The sequence below is a fragment of the Atheta coriaria genome, unplaced genomic scaffold (assembly GCF_025399875.1).
Source record: "Atheta coriaria isolate IRGN ID8LTWV9N9 unplaced genomic scaffold, Caltech_Dcor_3.1 hic_scaffold_10_pilon, whole genome shotgun sequence".
Classification (NCBI taxonomy): Eukaryota; Metazoa; Arthropoda; class Insecta; order Coleoptera; family Staphylinidae; genus Dalotia; species Dalotia coriaria.
This window is the reverse complement of record NW_027045452.1, coordinates 4,179,801-4,200,086: the sequence shown is the minus strand read 5'-3', so window position 1 is coordinate 4,200,086 and position 20,286 is coordinate 4,179,801. Positions and strand designations below refer to the sequence as shown.

Sequence of the window (20,286 nt, the reverse complement as noted above, 5' to 3'; positions counted from 1 at the left end):
CTTATTTATCTTTCTGTCCGGGAGGCTTCCGGCGCGTCTTTTTCCTGCGTCCGTTTGGCTGCGGTTGGTTTTCCCGGATTCTGCCGCAACGCGAACTTTTGCTCTTCGGCTGCGATTTTTCACCGTCGACATTCGTTCCGGCCTCGGACACGCTCCATACGTTATTTTATTGTCTCGCTACTGGAAGAGCACTAACTCAAAATGGGACTGAACTTTCCATCCAGCAAGAGATTTTCTTATTGTTTTTTCTTTCTTTCGTCTACTGGCTGAAGAAAATCACATAATTTTATATTATATGCTGGCAATTCATATCAGGAAAATATATAATGCCATAAACACAGGCGATTACACATGTTTTTGTCTGAAACTGCGATAGTGCAAAACTTCTACAACAATCTGTTTGTTTTCGTCATGTCTTGAAACATCAGGGAAACGACGAAAAACAAAATATGAACGAAGGTAATTAAGATATAGCGAAGTTTTGCTTGCATGGTTTCAATCTCGTGAGCACACAAACAGAATCACTCTGATGTGATTTTCTCGCATGTGTGTTTCTTGCGCTTGCGGACAACCATCCCTTCGGAAAGAAAATTGGGCGTCACGCTGGCGCACTCCCGAAGAAACGCACTACGAGTTAATAGGATTAGATTTTTATGGACAATGTCATCTGCCTTGCTAGTGTTTGCTGCCTTTCCTAGATACATGTTTACAAGTGTCCTTTTACCATCCATGACGGGATGCACATTTTCGATGTGAAAACTACACAGAACGACTAAAAACGGTCCGTGTTTAGAATAAAAAAGCAATTTTTGTTTGGATCTGCTTGTTTTGCACGGAATAAATAGGATAAAGTCCGACATACAAGCATAGTGTAATCAATTTAATTAAAACGACTTATACAACGTCCTCGTTAAAACACAAAATTTTGTTTTGTAGTATTACATCATTGTTGGATTGTAGATTTTAATCTTTTTATTTTTAAAGTATCGCGATTCTATTGACGTCATATTTAATCACTTTGATTGTGCTTTTATTTTTTAATTGTTGGTTGCTAGTTTTCTATGATGTATTGATGAACCGGTGTAATATTAGGTCCTTTCATGCGTCGTGTGGTTCCGAAGCAATCCGCTAATCGGCGCAAATAGTCCATTGTCTCCGCAAGGGACGGCGGCGGGGCCAGAGGCACAGCGTGAGGCTTAAATTCTGTCAATAACTGGCGTTTGTCTATCGTCAAACTCCGCATTCCGGCCGCCTAAACATTTACAATAACAACAATCAGTCGCTCGCAAACAAACACAAACATCCAGCGTTGTTGGCGTGTGGCGCAACGTACGCACTGGGTTTCAGTTTCGTAATATTAGTATAGGACCGGATCGCAGATGAGATCTAAAACAAACACAATCATCGATAGACAATAGTCGAAATGTTTGAAATTTGCGCCGCCGGCCACAGCCTGCTTGTAATTTCAGCGACCATCGATACAAATCGCGGATTTATTTGATCAATTCGATTCTCAAAATAAACATCGTTTGGAAATTTTGCAAATCCTCTACACTTAACATTAATGCTCGTATCATAAACGCATTAGGAGAATTCTTCATTTTTGCTCGCGGTGAATTCGTGGGAAATTTTATGATTTATGTCTTTTGCGATTTATTTCCAGCTATAATGTGTATTTAAAAGTGATACACATTGAGATATCGACGCGACGAATGCTCTAAGGACTTCGGCACAGCCATTGAAATTGAAATTCCGAGCGAATTTTCGACATTTTTAGGTATTTTTTGCGCGTTTTGCTCGAGCGTGTGCAAAGAGGAATAAAACGAAATGTCATCGAATATTCCTATAAATTTTACCATTTGCGCTGCGGTGGCAGCGGCGGGGGTGGCGATGCAGCCAGTGCGCTCGATAAGCAAGGCGTTTAGTCCTGAAAGGACACGCTCGAGCGGAAGTAATGTTTTCCAAATAGCGCGGTTATACCCTTTTCTAAATCTACTAAATCTACCTTTAAAACTCACACTCACCAAAATATATTTATTTGAATTTTAATTTTACGATTTGCAATATTTAAAAACGTAAACAACACAAGAAATTGTTTTAAATATTTTAGAGATAAAAATAAGCTCTTGTTTATTTGTGGACTTTAAATTAACTGTTTGGATTCTTGGCCAGTTGCCAGATTGTGCCCTAAAATCTCGATTCTGTAAGCTTTTCAGTTAAATAACTCCGTTTTGCGGATCCGAAATCAGCGTTTTTCAGAGCACAAAGCGATTAAACGCCCGCTTCCGGCCGAAAAAACAAACGGAACCGTTATCCTTAAAATCCATTCAGACCCAGAATGTTTTTAACCTATTTTCCAATCGCCTCCACAAACGGGCAAGAATAAATTTCTTATGAAAGGTCCAGGCCTTCACGCTACATTTGCGCGGCGTGTCGGCTTTCACGCCTCCACTGAACTTCCCCGAACTAACCACGGAAGCGCCTTGATCGATGTGGTCGTGATTTCAGTTAAAAGCTCTCTGCCAGCAGCACTACTTGCATCAGGTCTGCGATCAAAAGCTTTCGCAAATAAAATTAGCGCCTCCTTGGAAGAGCCGTACCCTGATGGACTCGGCAAGGAATAGTGCTAGTGCCGGGTGCAGTGTTCATTAAAAGAGACAATCTCTTGAAAGCTCTGGCGGCTTAATGATATGGCACTTGGCGTGTTAATATAATTCGCGGTTTCCAATACGCGGCGGAGAGCTTTTGGTGGAGGCGCCGAAGGTGGCGGGGGTCGGCCATTAGCATGCGCGTCACGAGTTGAACATATAACCAGATTAGCATCTCCTTTGTAGCTGAATGTTCGCATGTATGCCACAGCCGAAAACCCACGTCGAAAGCTCTGCAGTGCACTCCTTCGACAACGCTCGGGTGTCAAAACCACATAGGAGTTGACTACACATCTCCAACAAACATCCAAAAATTATTTTTGTTGTTTCTAACAGCTTTTATAATAATATTCCTGCTAAAAGAAATTTATTTGATTATTTAGACATAAATGGCATTATGGTTTATAAAGATAAATAATCTTTTAGGTTGAATTATATCTTTTAGAAGAAAACTTCCGGTGACAAGCAGTATGTTGTTAAAATGCAGCACATAGCAAGGCAACTCGTAAGATTATTCCATTAATGTAATGGCACGGTCTGAAGCGGAATCGAAAGCTCGAGCGCCACTCACGAACGCACGATCCGCGCGATTCGTGCAGCCGGCGTCGAAATTCTATTGCGCCCCGTCACTCCTAGACTCTCGGAGGACTCTCGTTCTTTGGGCTCTTCGACGCCGAAGACGTCGCGTAATTTCGCATGAAGACGAGCAATTATCCTCGCGTCTGCCGGTGATGTGCGCGCGCTCAGCGCTAATTAACAACAGTTCAAATATATCAAACCCAAGCGCCGCGCACCGGCAAAACTATTAAACTTTGTATAATTATTTGCTCTGCGTGCGAAACACGAAGTGATTTTTTGGTCCTTACGATTGTCTCTCTCGACTTCCGCAACGTACAAGAGGCGGAAAATGCTTTTTGTTTCGCTTGGGCGATTTGAAATTTGTTAATATAAGCGAAAAGCTCGCAGGACCCCCATTATCGCCAGATTTGTCGACAATTATACAACTAAACTGGAAGCAATTTTGCCGCCACGCTGGCAATGTCTTCGCGTTATTGTTTCGGCACCTCGTCGGAACGGCAACTGTCGACGTCACTTTTAATTACGCTACAATGAGAAGCGCGCGGCACCATCGACACGAACGCCGTTCTCCGTAACGATATAGCCGCGCGAGCATAATCAGCGTTAGGGGTGTCGAAGAATCGTGGTGGCAGAGCAAGGAGTGCGCTTAATATTTATCACCTTTGATGCGTTGCAGAAAACACTAAACACGATTACTGCTTTTATTATATTTACGAGCATCGTCAAAAACGTCCCGCACCGCCATTGTCATCGTCATTGTCTTCCTGGCAGATTCAAAGCCGCCTCGTAAAGTCCTTCCTTGACGGTGGTGGTTCATCGCGCCCTGCGGTGAGACAACGCTCACGATGGAGATGATAGAGGATTAGCTAAAGTCGTAAAACACCTCTGGTATCTCATGCGCGTACAGAGAAATTACACAAAATGGCGCCGGTTATCATATTCAACTTGTGCGCCATCTGCTGCCAACCTACATAAACAAACAAAAATTGTGTTTCAATTTTTGTGCGGCTTGTTTTTTTACTGGTGATGCGGTAAAATGTTTTGGGGATGCTTTTCTTGTATCGGTACTTGCATCGCATAAGATATGTACATTTGAAAGTATAAATTCGACTCGTTGTTGAGGGTTTGAGGGGCTTCCGCCGCAAATTCCACTTTACTACCTTTGCCACCACCCCCTATCTATCGTACCGCATAGGGGTGGTTTCTTTTATTCAATTATTTGAATATTTTCACCGTTTCCTTGCGTTTCCATTCGAGCGGTCGCGACGTAACGACGCGCGCGCAAAGTGAATTATTTATAAATATAATATACGCGCGCCCGCAGACGAGAAAACTTGCATGTAAACATCCTTCAGGACCTTTCTGTCATTGAACGAAACTCGGTCTCGGGACATGCGATGTGTGAGATGTTTAAATGTGTGCTTTAAGATGCAAGCAGGAAAGTCTTTAGACATCTCGACGTTTATGCGTTCGCCGAAGTTTCCATTTCTGCATGACTCGGCCTAAGCTGGATTGACGCGCATCCTACGCGATCCCGGCATGAATGCATGCAAACACGCGTTTCGGAAGCAGCAGGATGATGCGTTGGCGTGGGGAGTCAGAGATTTCGAGCTGACAAGCGCTCCGCTGTTGTTGCGAGCACAAGAATCAAGAAATTCCACCAAATAACAATGCTTTTTAAATACATTTGTAAAAAATTCTACGTTAAACATATGTCGTGTCACTCAAAGATATTTTTCTATATTTGTACACAAAATAATACACTAATACACTAATTTTATTTGCTCATTATTTAGCTAGACAATTGTGCGGATTTACAAGTTGGGCAATTGTACTGATTCGTTTTGCATTTGCGATCAAATACAATCAGGCGATCAAAAGGCACATTGTGGTCTTGACGACTACTCTTTGGAGAGCATAGTTTTCCGGACAAACACGTTTGGTCATTCCGACGGAATTTGCTCTTTGTCCGTTTGAATTTACAATTTGTCAAACTGACCTAACTATCGCGCACCAGAAATGCAGTAACTGCCTGAAATTGTATACGCAAACAAACAAAATTTACTTAGTTGTACCTGAATAACAAAATTGTGTTTTTTGCTTACAGGGATCGAGTATTCAGGCTGAATCTAAGCAACATCAACCAGTCCAGTTGCGACGTAAGTTAATTTTGTAAATCATGTTTTTATTGGTTGTTTCGTTTCGTGAAATTGGCGGGCGATTTTTGCATCGCGCATTTATGAAATTAAGTTATTTAGAGTGGATTGTACGGACGAATCTCGAATTGCGAGATTCCTGTTTAGTACACTCGAGTTTTTAATATTTTAAAAACTCGCTCCCTCTTATTTGTAACCGAACTCCAACGCCCGGCAGAGTTGGAAGTTTAAGCTCTCTCGAGACGGATAGTCGAGACGCGCACGCACACCTCTAATTCCGCGCACAGCCATCTTCGTGGAAAACCAAAAGAAGGACACGCCGAGCATCCCCAAACGATATTAAATTCGCAGCATTCTGCGCAATTACCAGCGTTTTAAAAACTCATTTTCCATTCGCATCTTTTATTTTTTTTCCTTCCAACTTCTTGCGATGCTTCGGAAACATACTCTTCTGCAGTCCAATGCAGCAGCATAGCATCTTTTTATTCTTCGTTTCGTTTTCATTTTCATTTTCGCTGTATTCATGTTTTATTTCGAGTTTCGAGTTTTTAGCAAAAGGAAGAAGTAATCGTCACTCCTCTGCTACTGAATACTTAAATGCTCAACAGGACAAATCTGAATTTTGCATCCGGTTCGTCTTTTGCTCTCTTCAACTTTGCTGTCTCTGAAAGTTCTCATCAGACTCAGACGCTAGCGTAGCGTCTTCGTTCCGGGCCGCGTAATTGGATTAAGAATTATTTAGAAGCTTGTGTTTTCTCTTCGACTGGAAGGTGTCCATTCGTCTCCCGTGGGAGATATGCTTGTCACGTTACCGCCACATTATGAAGCGACATAATAATATCTTTAATTATTCAGGGAGTTGCTTGTGACATCGCATTGCCGTTCATAATTTAGTGCCAACTAGAGACTCAACATTGTCAAATATGTCAAGGGAAGCGCAAGTAGAGCGAATGTAATCAAATGTATTGAATTGATTTAATTGTGCCATTTTGTTTGCAAATTGTTGCGGAACAATTTGTCCGTTTCGTTTCAATCGAAAAATTGTGTTCGTTTCAATGCACGAACGATATTGTATAGACAATAATAAAACGTTCAGCTATTTACGAAGGCTTTTTGGAGCTTTTCTGATTTTGAAGCTTGTGTGTTCGTTTTATATTGTCTGATTTTACTAAATATCTATCCGTTTCTTATGCGAACTTCCTGAAGATTTAATGTTGCAGTTCTGGTATTTTTTATTCTCATAAATATTTTCAAATCTGTGATATGTTTGGATGAATAATGATCGCGAAAATAAAAATTCATAATAATATTTCTAATGTAGTCAAAATTTGTGGTAATGCATTCTAAATTCGAAAAAGAACGTTAGGACATTTGAAAGTCCTAACGAAATGTGAATTATCACTTGTGCGATAGTTAAATGTGCGCAATAACAGGCGAAGGTCCGCGCGCGCACATTCATTGTCATCTTATCGTCGGGGGGCGGCGGACCGCATGCCTACATGTGGCACACACATGCGGCGTACCGCCGCCGCTGTCGCCGCCACCGCCGCGTTATCGAATGCAGCGGCGCGAACCCATTCACACAAATCGACCGAATGTAATCATCTGTACATGACAAATGTACCGCATTAAATGGGACCCATTCAAAACGCGGGCCCAAGTCGGATTGTTCAGCAACCCTCTGACAAAACCGCCCGCGCCACCAGCATTTCATGCCGTTTGCCGCCATTGTGATGGATAATTAACCACCATTTTGATTTTTAAATTCCGGCGACAATTTATTTTTTCAGGTATTGCTTTCTCTAACTTCACGATATTGTAATTCCACCCACGGAATGTTTCATTACTCACGCACGTTGTGGGTTGTAGCTGCATGTTAAACACACCGCCCCCCGACGGGGTAAATATCATAGTCGCGCGCTAAGTAAGATTAAGCGATTTTTAAGTGCCGCGCTAGACATTTCCACCCCCAACGAGCGATTCGAGCTAACCGCGAGGTTCGTATCAATCACAATAATTACAAATCCATCAAGCAAATTACGATTAGGTTGCTTAATTAATTATTAATATCATTTTCTTTGGTCAAACTGCAGAAATAATAAATAGCTACGAAAAGAGTTGCGATAAAAATATTTTTTTGTTAACAAAAATTCTATTTACTATGTTTTAACTTTCCCACTGCTTGAGGGCTGAGAAAGTGTTAGTCACACGCGCATTTTTGCCCCCAATGTGTGTTCCCCAGGAGGATTTCAACTGAACGTCAGATGCTGATGTGATATGGGATTGACAGGCGGTAAAAGCGTGCTCTGGTTTTTCACTTTCTGGCTTCACTCGAATACATCGAGAATTAATAACTAGTTTTGGGAATTTCGTTGTTTTCTACGATCGAGGGTGACTTCGCAAGTGTTTATTCAACATCCCACGTTCTACTGAATTGAAAATAGAAACGTATTCGTACAATCATCAAAAAAACATCGTTTTTGGAGATTTGGACATGTGCGGGCATGGCTTTCAACTCCCTTGTCAATTTGTATTCTATTATTCTGCTTGGATTTTAGTGCCGAAAACAATTTTTAGAGCTTTTAAGCTCTATCACGCGCGCGTTTTTAGCAAATGTGAGTGCGGTTCGGTTCTGTACTGTCCACGCCACCGCGTATCAGAAATACCACAGAAATAAATATCAAATATTGAACAATGCGGCGTGGAGGCCCCGACATTGCGAAGCAATATTTCAGGCTGGGAGATGCACAATGGAACCGAGAATTCCAATTATAAGTACGGATGGGCGACGGTGGCGGTTGGCGGCCGCAGTGGCGGTTTGGTTATTCCCTCACCAGCACGAAAATCCACTAAGTGGTGGAACCCTCTTCGTCATCGCGACCAAATATCGCGGGCGACTCGCCTCGGTTATGATTGCCATTAATATAATATTTATTGAAATTCTATACTTACCTTCAACCTAACCATCTAGAAGCAAGCAAAATCCCCTAAGGAGTGATTTCACACTCGCACATTAATAATGCAATATAATTAATTTCATCACAACTATCATAATGACTTCCACTTTATTTCGTGAGTTAATCTCAACTTAACTTAGGCTAGCAAACGACGTTTTAGGTTTTAGATATCTTCGGATTTGTTTGGAATCGTTTCGATTTACTTCCGAACGCGTTCGCTTTGTATCCCGATGATCGATATGTGTGCGCGAAAATGGGAATTCGATCCCATTATTCGAGTTACACCCACGACGACGATTTAGTTCTGCTCCTTAAGGTTTTTCGCGCGCTCTTTCAATCACGTCGCTTTCGGCGCTCGGGAAATCGTCTAAGGTACACATTATGAGTGTTGATTTAACGCCGCCGTAACACTACAGTCGGCAGAGTGTCGATGGATGTGATTAAGCAACGTAATTGAGAAGTTCGCACTTCGCACCCGAAGAAAACGAAGCAAAGGGAGAGGAAAAAGGATTGCAGAGATTAGAAGAAATTGGCGAACGGGAACATATAATTCTTTGGCTAGCAATAAATCTAGTTTTATGTCGCTGGTGAACTATAACCATCGATTTAATTAATAGGTCCGACCGGGATGATTACTCACCATATTCTGGGTCCTACTGTATGTAAAAAAAAACTTGTCTTTGTATTTTTGAAAAGTTAAAGTAGAATTTCTTAGGGGTTGAATCCGCAGAGTATCTTTCTTGAGCAACCCCCAAACCGCCGGCGGCTAGGCATCTCGCTGATGATCATCTTTGTGTGGCGCGCCAAGGGGGAGCCAAGATCACAGGGAGATTGAACGAGATGAGCGAGAGATGATACTCATTACGCTCTGTTGCAAATAGACTCATACCCATCGTAACTTTTAATAGTTAATATATGCATGCGCGAGCTTAAGGGCGCGGCAAAAATATTAGCTTCGCAACGCACCCTAAATATGTATCGAAATAAAGGTATTACAGTGTACGTGCACATCGATAAGAGGGTGGAAACTAGCTAGCAACTAGCAACTGCACCGTTTAAGAGTTGCCGAGTTTCATTTGAAGTTGACTTCGCTAAAGATCTTCGTGATCTTTATGTTTATTTTATCCTTGATCTTTGCGCCTCCGGGGGCGGTTCGCCTGCATTTGCATCTTTTCATAAACGCATAATCAAATACTCTAAATTGCCGAGTTAAATGATGCACGAACGAAAATTAATTTTCTTATTTATAGAACGTCGCTCTGTGCAAACACATCGACAGCACTTCTTGAGCCATGCAGAAATGCAGGAAGAAATTCAACGCGAGTACGTGAAACGATTTCGTTCGGAGCGTGTTTACCGCCGCAAATATTGACACTATACGTGGGACGTGCGACTTCAATCGGGAATTTTCTGCACGGTAAAATTCACATTCCAGCCAAGTCAACGAAGAAAAACTCGTGAAAAGAATATTTAAAAATATGATTGCCATAATGTCATAGCTAGTACAAGCGACATCAACTAAAGTTGTTGTATCACTCAATATTAACCGAGAGATTGCACTGTTGAGGTGATGTTTAACGGTTGAAATAACCTAGGCAGGTTGTACTATTATTGTTGTTGACACGCAATAAACACACGTCTTCTCGTCGCGTTACCTGAATCACAATATTCTTTGACTATTTGGCGTCGCAGCTCGTTTGGTATCACTTTGACTGCGCTTCGCCAACATCTTTGCTTTGATGTGCGAAGGAAACTAAATTAAAATTACCTTGCTGCAGTCCTCGACTAAAGCAATACCTGTGCGATGCTTGAGATAATATTACACTACTAATTTTACCATCGCTGTGTTGAACGTTTAAAGATTTTCTTTCAGAATTAGAATTTTTGTGCTTTATTTAGCTTGCAAAAAACATTTCGTTGCCGAAAATCATAAATTTTATTGTAAATCTTTTCACGTGCATTCATTTCCCCAGGTTGTGGAATCCTACTCGAAATGAGTTTTTCTTCCGCAACACCTTGCTTTTGAATTGGAGTACAACAGGCGTAATATGTAATTTTTTGTTGGTGAAATTTATGAACGCCCTCCACAATCTGCAATAAAAACAATTAAGTGTTCTTTTTATTACACGTGTACTTCTTGTACTGCAGCGTACTTTTTGCGGTTTTGTAAGACGTGCGCTGCCGCCACACAGAGTGGCGGCAATTTAAATATATTTTGTACGAAATTTAAGCTGTCAGACTGGTTCTCGTGGTCGTAACTCACGCACGAAGATATCCCGCCGCCCGAAGCCGGAAGCTGGAAATTCAGCTACACGTTAGACTTTTGTATGCATTACTATGGAAAAACCTTGTTCGACATTTTCCACTTTTCAGGTTAAGATTTTTTACGTGCAACAATACAATATGATATTTTGTATTTATGCATGGCCAAGAGTTAAAGGTGAAAATTTAATTAAAATATTGTAATTTTTACGTGGCATTAGCGATTTACGAATTTTTATTGCATATATGAATTCTTGAAATAGTAATGTCACAATTTTACTACTTTGAGGGGTGGTCGCACAATCCTCTTGCCCCGTGTTTGCTGCGAATAAAAATAACGCCCTCGAAACGTTCGGAATATGAGCGTATAGAATACTTTAAATTCTACTCTCGGTTCTATATTCAGCGCGTGCAGTTTTTGCCACCACTCGCGCTTATTCTTTCTTGCGTTCTTTTCCATTCTGGCCTCGTTCGTCTCGCGTTCCCTGCCGCTGCAAACATCGTTATTACCTTATAAACCAGACAAGTTTATTATTTCCAATTTGCCGACACACTCGCGACGCCTGTAGACGTGTTTAAGCGCCGCATGAATATGAGAATATGAGAATTTAAGCGGTGAGCGAAATGAAAAAAAAAAAGAAGGCGGTCGTTTGTTGTGGCTGTAGTGGCGAGCCGACGAGCGTTTTCCCGGGAATATGAAGTCGTGTTATGCGCCTTTGATATGCTATCACCACTAGAGCAGATACGTGAGATCAGCAAAAATGCCGCTCGGAGAAAATCGCCCATGTTGTTGGAATTATTTGAAAACGTTGTGGAAATAGTATTATAGTTTTGAACTACCACACAAATCTGATAGTGATGATATTGGTGGTTGTAAATGTTTGCAAATGCAATGTGAATTTCAGCAGTTCTGGATATCTACCATTTGGCCTCGATAATTCAATTAGCCGCATCAGCAGTTTCCACCCCCGAATGTCCGCGTTCATTGTGATTGTTTGTTCATTAATCTTTATCATCAGATAAAGTCCAGCAACGGCCGTGCGAATTATCGACGCTGAATTATGCGAGTGGAAGAGACACATAAACAGGATTTCAGAGTACCAATCAGGATAAACTGGTAACAGGATAACGCGACAACCGACAACAATAAATGCGTGTCGAGGAAAGTCAGCGATATTTACGATGCGTTTGCGAGTATTATTGCCAATTGTCCTCTCGGCGAAGCAGCGACACTTTCATTGTTTTCGGGGGTGTAAATTCAAGGTGTCTCGAACTAATTAAAGTAGTTAATTTTGAGGTCGTGATGCTGAACATTCTGTTTGCACTCCCAGCGCTTCTACCATGTGAAACGAATGGTGTTCATAACTCTCACAATCTTTATTTTATTTTGTATCATCTTCTAGAAATTTAACAGAAAAAAATATGTTGAAAGTTTGCTGTACAGTCAGTGTAGTAAATAAACGTTTATCAAAAGCGGGGAAAGTCAGTGAAAAGTCTGAAAGTCTCGAAACAGGAAGGAAGGAAGGCATTTAAAAGGCGCGAACGCCTTCGCGTAAATACACATTAATTGACGCCGTTCGCCCTCCGTAATTAAAAGTTTCTCGACCCAATTCGTCCCCGTCTTCCTCCACGCGACGACTACTTAGTGTCGCATTCCTCTGCCATCCGCCTTGCACCCTATTAAAAACATCTAATTAGAAATAATAAAAAACACTCCTGTTAATCTTGTTCTGTGAGTCAAACATCTCTAAACTACACTTTACCTCACCCTCTGCCAGCACGAATGAAGAAAATAAATAAGGGGATGATTTATAGTTGCACCCTGTGATGAGTGTGCGCGTATCTCATGTTCGTTTGCTTGGCCCGAGCGATGAGCAAACGTACAAGACTTTAAGACGAAGAGTATTTGTTTAGCAATTCATAATCGAGGGTGAAATTGCTTCCCGTGAGGAACAAAGTGGCGGACGCTTAGTTGCAACCGAACGTGATGCGAGCGAACCTCCGGTTCATTATTATGGAGCGCGGCATGCGCGCGCGAAGTAGGGAGGGATTCAAAATTAAAAACAGACACGTGCCTTTTGTTTCAATAGAAATCCATCTCCACGGCGGCTAGAAATTAAAGTGGAAACCATCAACGTAAAGTGTTCATCAGTTTTCTTCGAGTTTAATTTGTTTTTCGACTAGTAAATCCACAAAGAAATTTCTTGGAGCCGTTAATTTATGTCTTGCAAGTAGATTCTGGAACAATCTGACTTGTTGCATCACCAAAATACAATAGTGTTGCACAAAAATATTTTTTATGAACTAGATTAATTTAGTATAATTATTGTTTTTGGTGTTGGATATTTATAGGATTACTTTGCGGGGTTGTGCAAACCCCTCGCTAACTAGGAAAGTTAACCGACTTGTAATTGTAAAACTTTTGCGGAAATTTGTATGCACCCGAAGTCATTACTCTCGTAGCTGTGACTGTTTCGACTTTTTCCACGTTTGCGTGCAGTAAACGTGCAGTAATTTCTGGTTTTCGGGGGGTGAAAGTTACTGCCACTAAATAATGCACGTGATGCATCCACCCCGTAACCAAATCAGAATGTACGCGTTTGTAACAACGCGACAGTTGTTGTCGTCTTCGTGTTCATCAAACGCACCCTCCAAATGCATTTTTTACACGCGCGGTTAACTCACCGTGTTATAAATTGCTATCTATTTGTTGCACACCCTCAATATAAAAATTTCAAATTTTAGCAGACGTATTTCGGAATTTCATTTCATGCGATTGTGGGTAGGGCTTGCATTAAATATAAGCTTTAACATCAATGGCATAATTAATGTATTTTTTCTTGAAGGGAAAAAGGACTGAGTATCACTAAAGTCCCCTGTGATTTAAACGATCTTTTTGTACTTTAATTTTTAATGCCTGAAAGGAACACCAAGGACAAACAGAGCTCTTTTAATAAAGTGGTTTTGCACTTTTTTGTGTAAAATGCAATTTAACATGAAAATAAAATGCCATTTCATTGACGTTTTAACTTTTATATAGTCCACGACTTGAAACAAAAACATAAATATATTCTATTTTAGACATGTTTTATTTGTTGTATTTTATAAATTGGATTACATTTAGTGTGTGGGTGCGTACAATGAACAGGTTTTTATTTTATGTTTTTTGTTGTGTTTTTATTGTTGGTTTGGTCATTTTGTAGCATTGTTGCTGGACCCAGCGGGCATGCTGTGAAAAAATAGATTAAAGATTAAACACACGTTACAACTAAAGCTGGAATTATTTTATGACGGGTTTATTACATTTATTAAAGCTTTTGAAAACATTTACAACGATTATCACATTTACAGGTTCGACATTTATTTTATACTTAAAATTAAAACAAAAGCATTTTTTAATATGAAAACTTAATTGAATTTTATTTCGTGATATATATAGTGATCTATATCAAAGAGTCCCTGTTAACTTTAATATTTATCGAGGCGAGTTCGACGCCGATGCGAGTATTAATAAAACTTATGATTTTTATTACTTTTACGATCGCCAGGCGTGCGCGTTTACATCTCGGGGATTTTATTGAAATTCATCGACGCTTTGCATGGAACAACAACAAAATTAAATTTTAATTGCCGATAAATTTCTTGCTTCTAATGCCGCGGCGCCGCCACCGCTCGGTTTATGCCATTGTTTTACTTCTCTCAATCTCTCTCGACGCTTGGGGTGCGTTTGGGATCCATCCAGGTGCACATATGAGCGGAAATGAGCACATAAACGCAGCGGCGACGATTTATTGAGCAATAACACGGTCGGAAAGCTATTTGGTATTATTGTTGCGCGAGTTAAGAGAAATGTGTAATTCGCCTGCTGCAGAGTGCTATGTGGAGGCGCCGGGCACTCGGTCGGCTTTCTTAAGTGAAATCACACGTTTTGGGCAATAAGTGTTTTGTGTTAATGTAACTCGAAGCCCATTAAAGGTTGAATATTGTAACAATCAACAATTAACTCAACAAGAACTTTCATTTTAAACGCTTAACCATGCAATTTTGAAATATCGTGTGGCATGATTGGTTTTAATATTTAATTTCACACGCGAATAACACGAATTTTGCAACTTCTCGTCCACTCGCCGCATTTAACTTGTTTATCGACGTTATATTTGCAATTTCGCATAATTTACTAGTATTTAATTACGTTTGCGATTGTGTTCGTTTAAATATTAATAATTTGCAATTCATAATAATTTCGATCATTTTCGCCCGCTTGCTAAATTTTAGCCGATTTATTTTAGGTTTAAACAATCTGCGCGTAATGAACAATCCCGAGGGTGCTTCATTTTGCACACAACGATCGAATTAAAAACATAAATTTCAAATTATTCTGTAATTATTTAATTTGTAATAAATTTAAATAATAAATATTATAATCTATTTTTTCCTATTATCTTTGTTTCCAAATTATTGGATTTTGTACAACACTTTGAATATGAAATGTTGTATATGATGGGAATTGCGTATGTGTATTACGGTGAATACAGCAAATTTCGGTACCTTAAGGGCACGTACGCGTGATTACGCTATTCAATATTATACATAATCGGGCGGAGGTGGGCGCGCACACCGATGGGACGCAACCGCAAAATGAATTATGAAAAAATGACCGAGAGCGCGAGCAAACGCGCGAGCGCTCATGAATATGCACGCAGGCGAATCATTTTCGAAAAATGCGTGCGCACTCGCGCGTGTTTTATGCGCTTTGCGCTGATGCATGCTCGTTTGCTCAACAACTCAACAAAATACATATTTAATGACACTTTTTTTTTTTTTTTGCAGAGAGATGCGCTCAACTTGGAACCAACACATGTAGCCAACTGCGTATCGAAAGGAAAATCAGAGGTGAGTTCATATAAATATTGTAGGTTAAATAAAATCAACTTTCGTTTAGTGCAAATGCCATTCCTTTCGATGAAATATAAGTCGGTTTTATCTAAACTGATAATAATAACTTCTATTTAATTCGTTAAAGTTTTTTGGTAACAAATTTTTGCCAGTTTGAATACACACAAATGCAACGAAACTATTTTTTATTATTGCTTTTAACTCGTATATATTTTTGAGGTGTACGAATGTGGTTATGAAATTTGATGAAGTATTTCGTACGATTTCATGAGTCGAGTCTACGGGTCATCCATCATTTCGAGTTCATCAGGCGTGTTTTTCCACCCGCAAACCACCCCTCTTCTCGCATCGCGCATCTGCGTTGGTTGCCGCTCTGATTGACGAATGACATGTCTTTCAGCGCGATACATACCGAATATTTCCCTTAGAAAATACCAGAAACAACCGTAAAATACTCGCATAAAAACACACCGCACAAAATGATGTAAATTTGACCGACTAGAAATACGCTGGCGTGAAACTTAATTCGTCGTTGCTTTTGTCGCATTTGGCGGCTGGAACGTTCGTTGACAAATGCGATTTTAAACAACCTTAATACGCACTCCATTACTTTGCCATAAAATGGGTAAACAAATAGAAAACGACAAAAATACCCAAAATATTCAGCCAGGAGCAAAAAAAACGCGACGATTAGGAAAATACCTTTTTCATTAGGGTGTATTATACATTACACGCATTGTTTATTATACGTGTACCAGCAGTAATACAGCTTGGGCATTGTAACATGCGCGTGTATCACCGCCGCCGTGGGGAATTTCGGGCAATGCACACGAGTATAATAGATATTTGACTAGGGTCCGACTAGAAGCAGGCGACATGGGATTATCTTCCTTTTTTATCATATTCATAACTATTTTTAAGCATAAATTAACTATCAGACTACTATCGAGTTGATAAATGTAGTGTGTTTTTTTATGCGTACTTTAATAGTAGTTTAATTATTTTTCTGTCATTGAATAAAAGTTAGGTTTTTTGCTCATTTGTATTATAGAGGTAGTAAATAGATATATTTTTAAATTTAGATAGATATTAATACTCTTTTAGGAGATATAATCTTTTATCAAATTGATTACTTTATTACTAATTCACTCTAGATTTAATTTCTGTTTTAACTTTATTGCATATTTTATTTGAGTGGTTTATTTCTAAACGTAATTTTTTACATTTTCCGTTATGTTTGATATTTCTTTTTACCCTGTAATTATTTGTAGGTATAAATGTAAAAGTTTAGTTTGCAAAATGATACAAGCGTTCAGCAAAAGGAACTGGTAATAGCATAAAGAGCTTTTCTGTATGCCCGGCGCCTCCACTCTTATAAAAACCAACCCGTTCATAAAAACGCCGACAAAAAATAACTCCAGAGCTTTGGTCTCGCTTCCTCCGCGCTCGCTCTATGATTGTCGACAAACAATTCTTAAACTCACCGAGCTTTTTTGTCCTTTCCGCGCTAGTTTTCCGCCGGTTTTTGTCGCGCGCACGATGTTGTCGCAAGAAATTTCCCTCCTCTACAAAGTTTGCTTTTTTTTTCATTCGCATTTCCGTGTGTTCTGCGTTTGCTAGTAAAAGTTTGTTATTTGCATGCAAGTTTTAACGCCACTTTTGCACTTTTTCTAATAGAAAAAACAATTTCGACCGTGAAATCAATTAAGATTTGAAGCAGATTACCGAACACAAAAACGCTCTGCAAATTAATTAAAATTTTCAATTGATGCGTTTGGAGCTTTCGACAGATTTGTGCACTTTGTGGGGTCGAGGGAATGTTTGCCGTATTTGTCGCGTTATTTGATAGATTTTCGACGCTTGCATCGCGTATGCTAGTTTCCATTCGCAGCGCGCGAAAAACAACAAAACGAAACATTGGATTTCAATTAAACGGAAGTACAAATATAAATAATCGACTCAATTTCGCGCGAAAATACAGACGGTTTATTCGCGCTTAAAATTGGTCACCGATGCGTTGTTTTTTTGCTCTTCAATTTGGGAAATAAATTAATTTATGTTTAGTGATTGCCAGTCGTCTGCCGGTACTTAAAATTTGAATTTCAAATGCTTCTCCTCAGCGTGTCTTTGAGTGGAAGCACAACGGCATCGAAATTAATTTCAATTTCGGGGGTTGATTTTAAATTGCCGCCGAAAAACCACTCGGTGGTGCCTTGCTTGCTCTTTTTGCCTCGGATCTTTGAGATTTTCAATTAGCAAATAAAATAATACCTCGCTATCTCAATTTTACACCGAAGTGGAACGCAAAGGGCTAATATGCAAATTAGGTTTTCATTAAATGCACGAAAATTTGACGACCGTGAGGGCCGACAATTGGCAGACGACGACCACTTGGGCATAACTTTCATTTCCCCTTTTGTGTTTTACATATTGACCTATCACGTTCGAGTAGCTGCGTTTAGCATAACATTGACGTTTAATTAATTTTCTAAATAAAAATTTCGAAATATTTATAAAATGCTTCAAAATACTAGCGTGGAAAACTTGCAAAAAAGTGGTAATGACCTTTCATGCAATACAACTAGATGTCAGACATGTCCATTTATGTTTTTGTTGTGTTTTTTTTTTTGCTCGGTTGGTTTTCATGCAAATCGATGTAAAACTAAACGCGACGAATAATACGTGCATAGTGTGTTGGTGCTCAATGCATGTTTGCGCAATGAATAATGCAAAGAGCATTTTTAACATCATTATGAGCGACCCTCTGTTGGCGAATGCGCCCGGCGGTGAAATATAAATGGGAAAATAATTTTTACCGGCATCGTGACATCGATACTATTCATACTATAAAAAAAAGACTCAAAATGCCCAGACCACACAAACTAGCTAATTCTACATCATGAAAGTTTAAATCTAAACCTTAGAAACAATTGATGGAGAAGTTTATATGTGTTTGTGTGTATTATTTCAGAGATTGAAATTTAAGCTTTAGCGCGCATCGTAAAGACATAAAGCCATGTCGTATATTTCCATTGTCGCGCGTTTGCAGTCGATTTTATCCCTTGCGCACGAGGGTGGTTTGGTTACACGGCGTCACGCCATCGGGTCGTTATTCTAAATCATAAAATAATTCGTCGCGACCGCCGGCCACGGCGACTTACACATTTTCCGGTCGACATCGTTTGTTTATCAATCATGCCGCGTTACACCGCGCGTACAACTCCCGTAACACAGGTATGCATGCACGCGGCGCGATTTCGTGGCCGTCGAATTTCGAGCGGAGAACATGAGCACAAACACAGCATGAGAACGGTAAGTGCCCGAAAACGGCACCAAGTGGCCACCGCGGTAAGGGTGTTAAATTTCTTCACTTGACGTTTATTAATGCGTGCCTAAACGCCACGATTCGGCAACTTATAAATTTCCATATTATATACACTCCACTCCAGCGGATAATATATCACCGGTTATGTGATTATCGCTTCGTAAACAAAACACACAAATCTATGAGACGTTATCATAATACTTGTGTTATCAAACATTATATTAACGCTACGTATCGATTGAAAAATAGTCTTAAGTAACTTTCTAGTGCAATTTTTGTCGTGGCCACTTAACAACTTACTTTCAACGTTCATTCACATCGAAACTGGTAAAAATCGCGATTCGATCCTACGAGTGAATTGAATTCTTGGCATCTTCGACGTCGCGTGCACTTAAACAGATTTCTACGAAGCTTTCGCCAGTCTTCGATGTGTTGCTCCCGCGACCGCTCGCGTGGTATAAAGTTATATGGAATATAAAGCAGGCCGTATGTAAAACTGTCACGTTACATGGCGCGAATTTATACGAACGACTGGATAACTGGATAACTTTTCGTGCGCCCCGACAAATTCTGGCGCGGCGCGACGAGCTTCGAGATTAAATTAGATCAGACTCGACGCCATACAGACAATTCGCTTACGCCGGGGGCGGAAAATTCGAAATTATTTATTGTTACCATCACTGGGATACAAATATATGCAATGTGGGGTATTTTTCATATTTAAGCACATATTTTGTTTATTTAAATTTAATTTAGGGGATTTTTTATATCGGTACATAATTACGCAAGCATTTAAGCGAGATGAAAGTGAATTCCAATTAGCTGTTAGGTTTTATCGAATCAACATTTCGTAGCCTACACATGTCCAGCCATAAATAATGATTAAGATGAAAGGGAAACGAGTCATTAATTCGTACTCCGCATACTGCCGATATGAAATGTAACTGGAGTTCTGAAATTGAGTAGGAATATGAGAGTTGCTCTGTGGAGATTCACTACCACCGAGTAACCCGCCTCCCCCTGGTTGAACGTTTTTCCAATTAGGGCAATTTGCTTGCCACTGCATTCCCGAACTACTAAACTTCTCGACGGGTACTTTAACTAATTGTGAAAGCGACTCGTTTCGGATATTACGTTTTAATTACGTATGATAAACGATGCGCCGCACAAATGAAACACAAATGATGCTCTCAGTTCATGCTCCTACTTTTCCTCCCATAATGTTGCCACAGCTCGAATATACTTAGTTGTGGGGTTTTTGTTTTGTTCTGGCCATATTGGATTTTATGTGGAGATTTTTATTTGCACCTTAAGAACTAGAGAAGTAAAGAAAGGGAAAGTTGCTTGATGGACAAGACACAAAGCAAGGGGTGGCAAACATACACGTAAAACATTCGAAGCCGGCGTGCAATTCCCGAAAGTGATAAAAACCTTCTTCGTTCTGGGACGCGCTTAGACTGTTA

At 40.0% G+C, this 20,286-nt stretch overlaps 1 protein-coding gene across 2 annotated transcripts in view; it reads left to right on the top strand.

Annotated features, from left to right (window-relative positions):
• The window catches only part of Sema2a (Semaphorin 2a), a 205,556-nt gene that overhangs the window by 174,417 nt on the left and 10,853 nt on the right, over positions 1–20,286 (top strand). For both annotated transcript variants that reach the window (XM_065314776.1, XM_065314775.1), the window contains 2 exons: positions 5,335–5,386; positions 15,433–15,495. In XM_065314776.1, the coding sequence (XP_065170848.1) occupies positions 5,335–5,386; positions 15,433–15,495 (115 nt within the window). The remainder of the gene's footprint in view (positions 1–5,334; positions 5,387–15,432; positions 15,496–20,286) is intronic.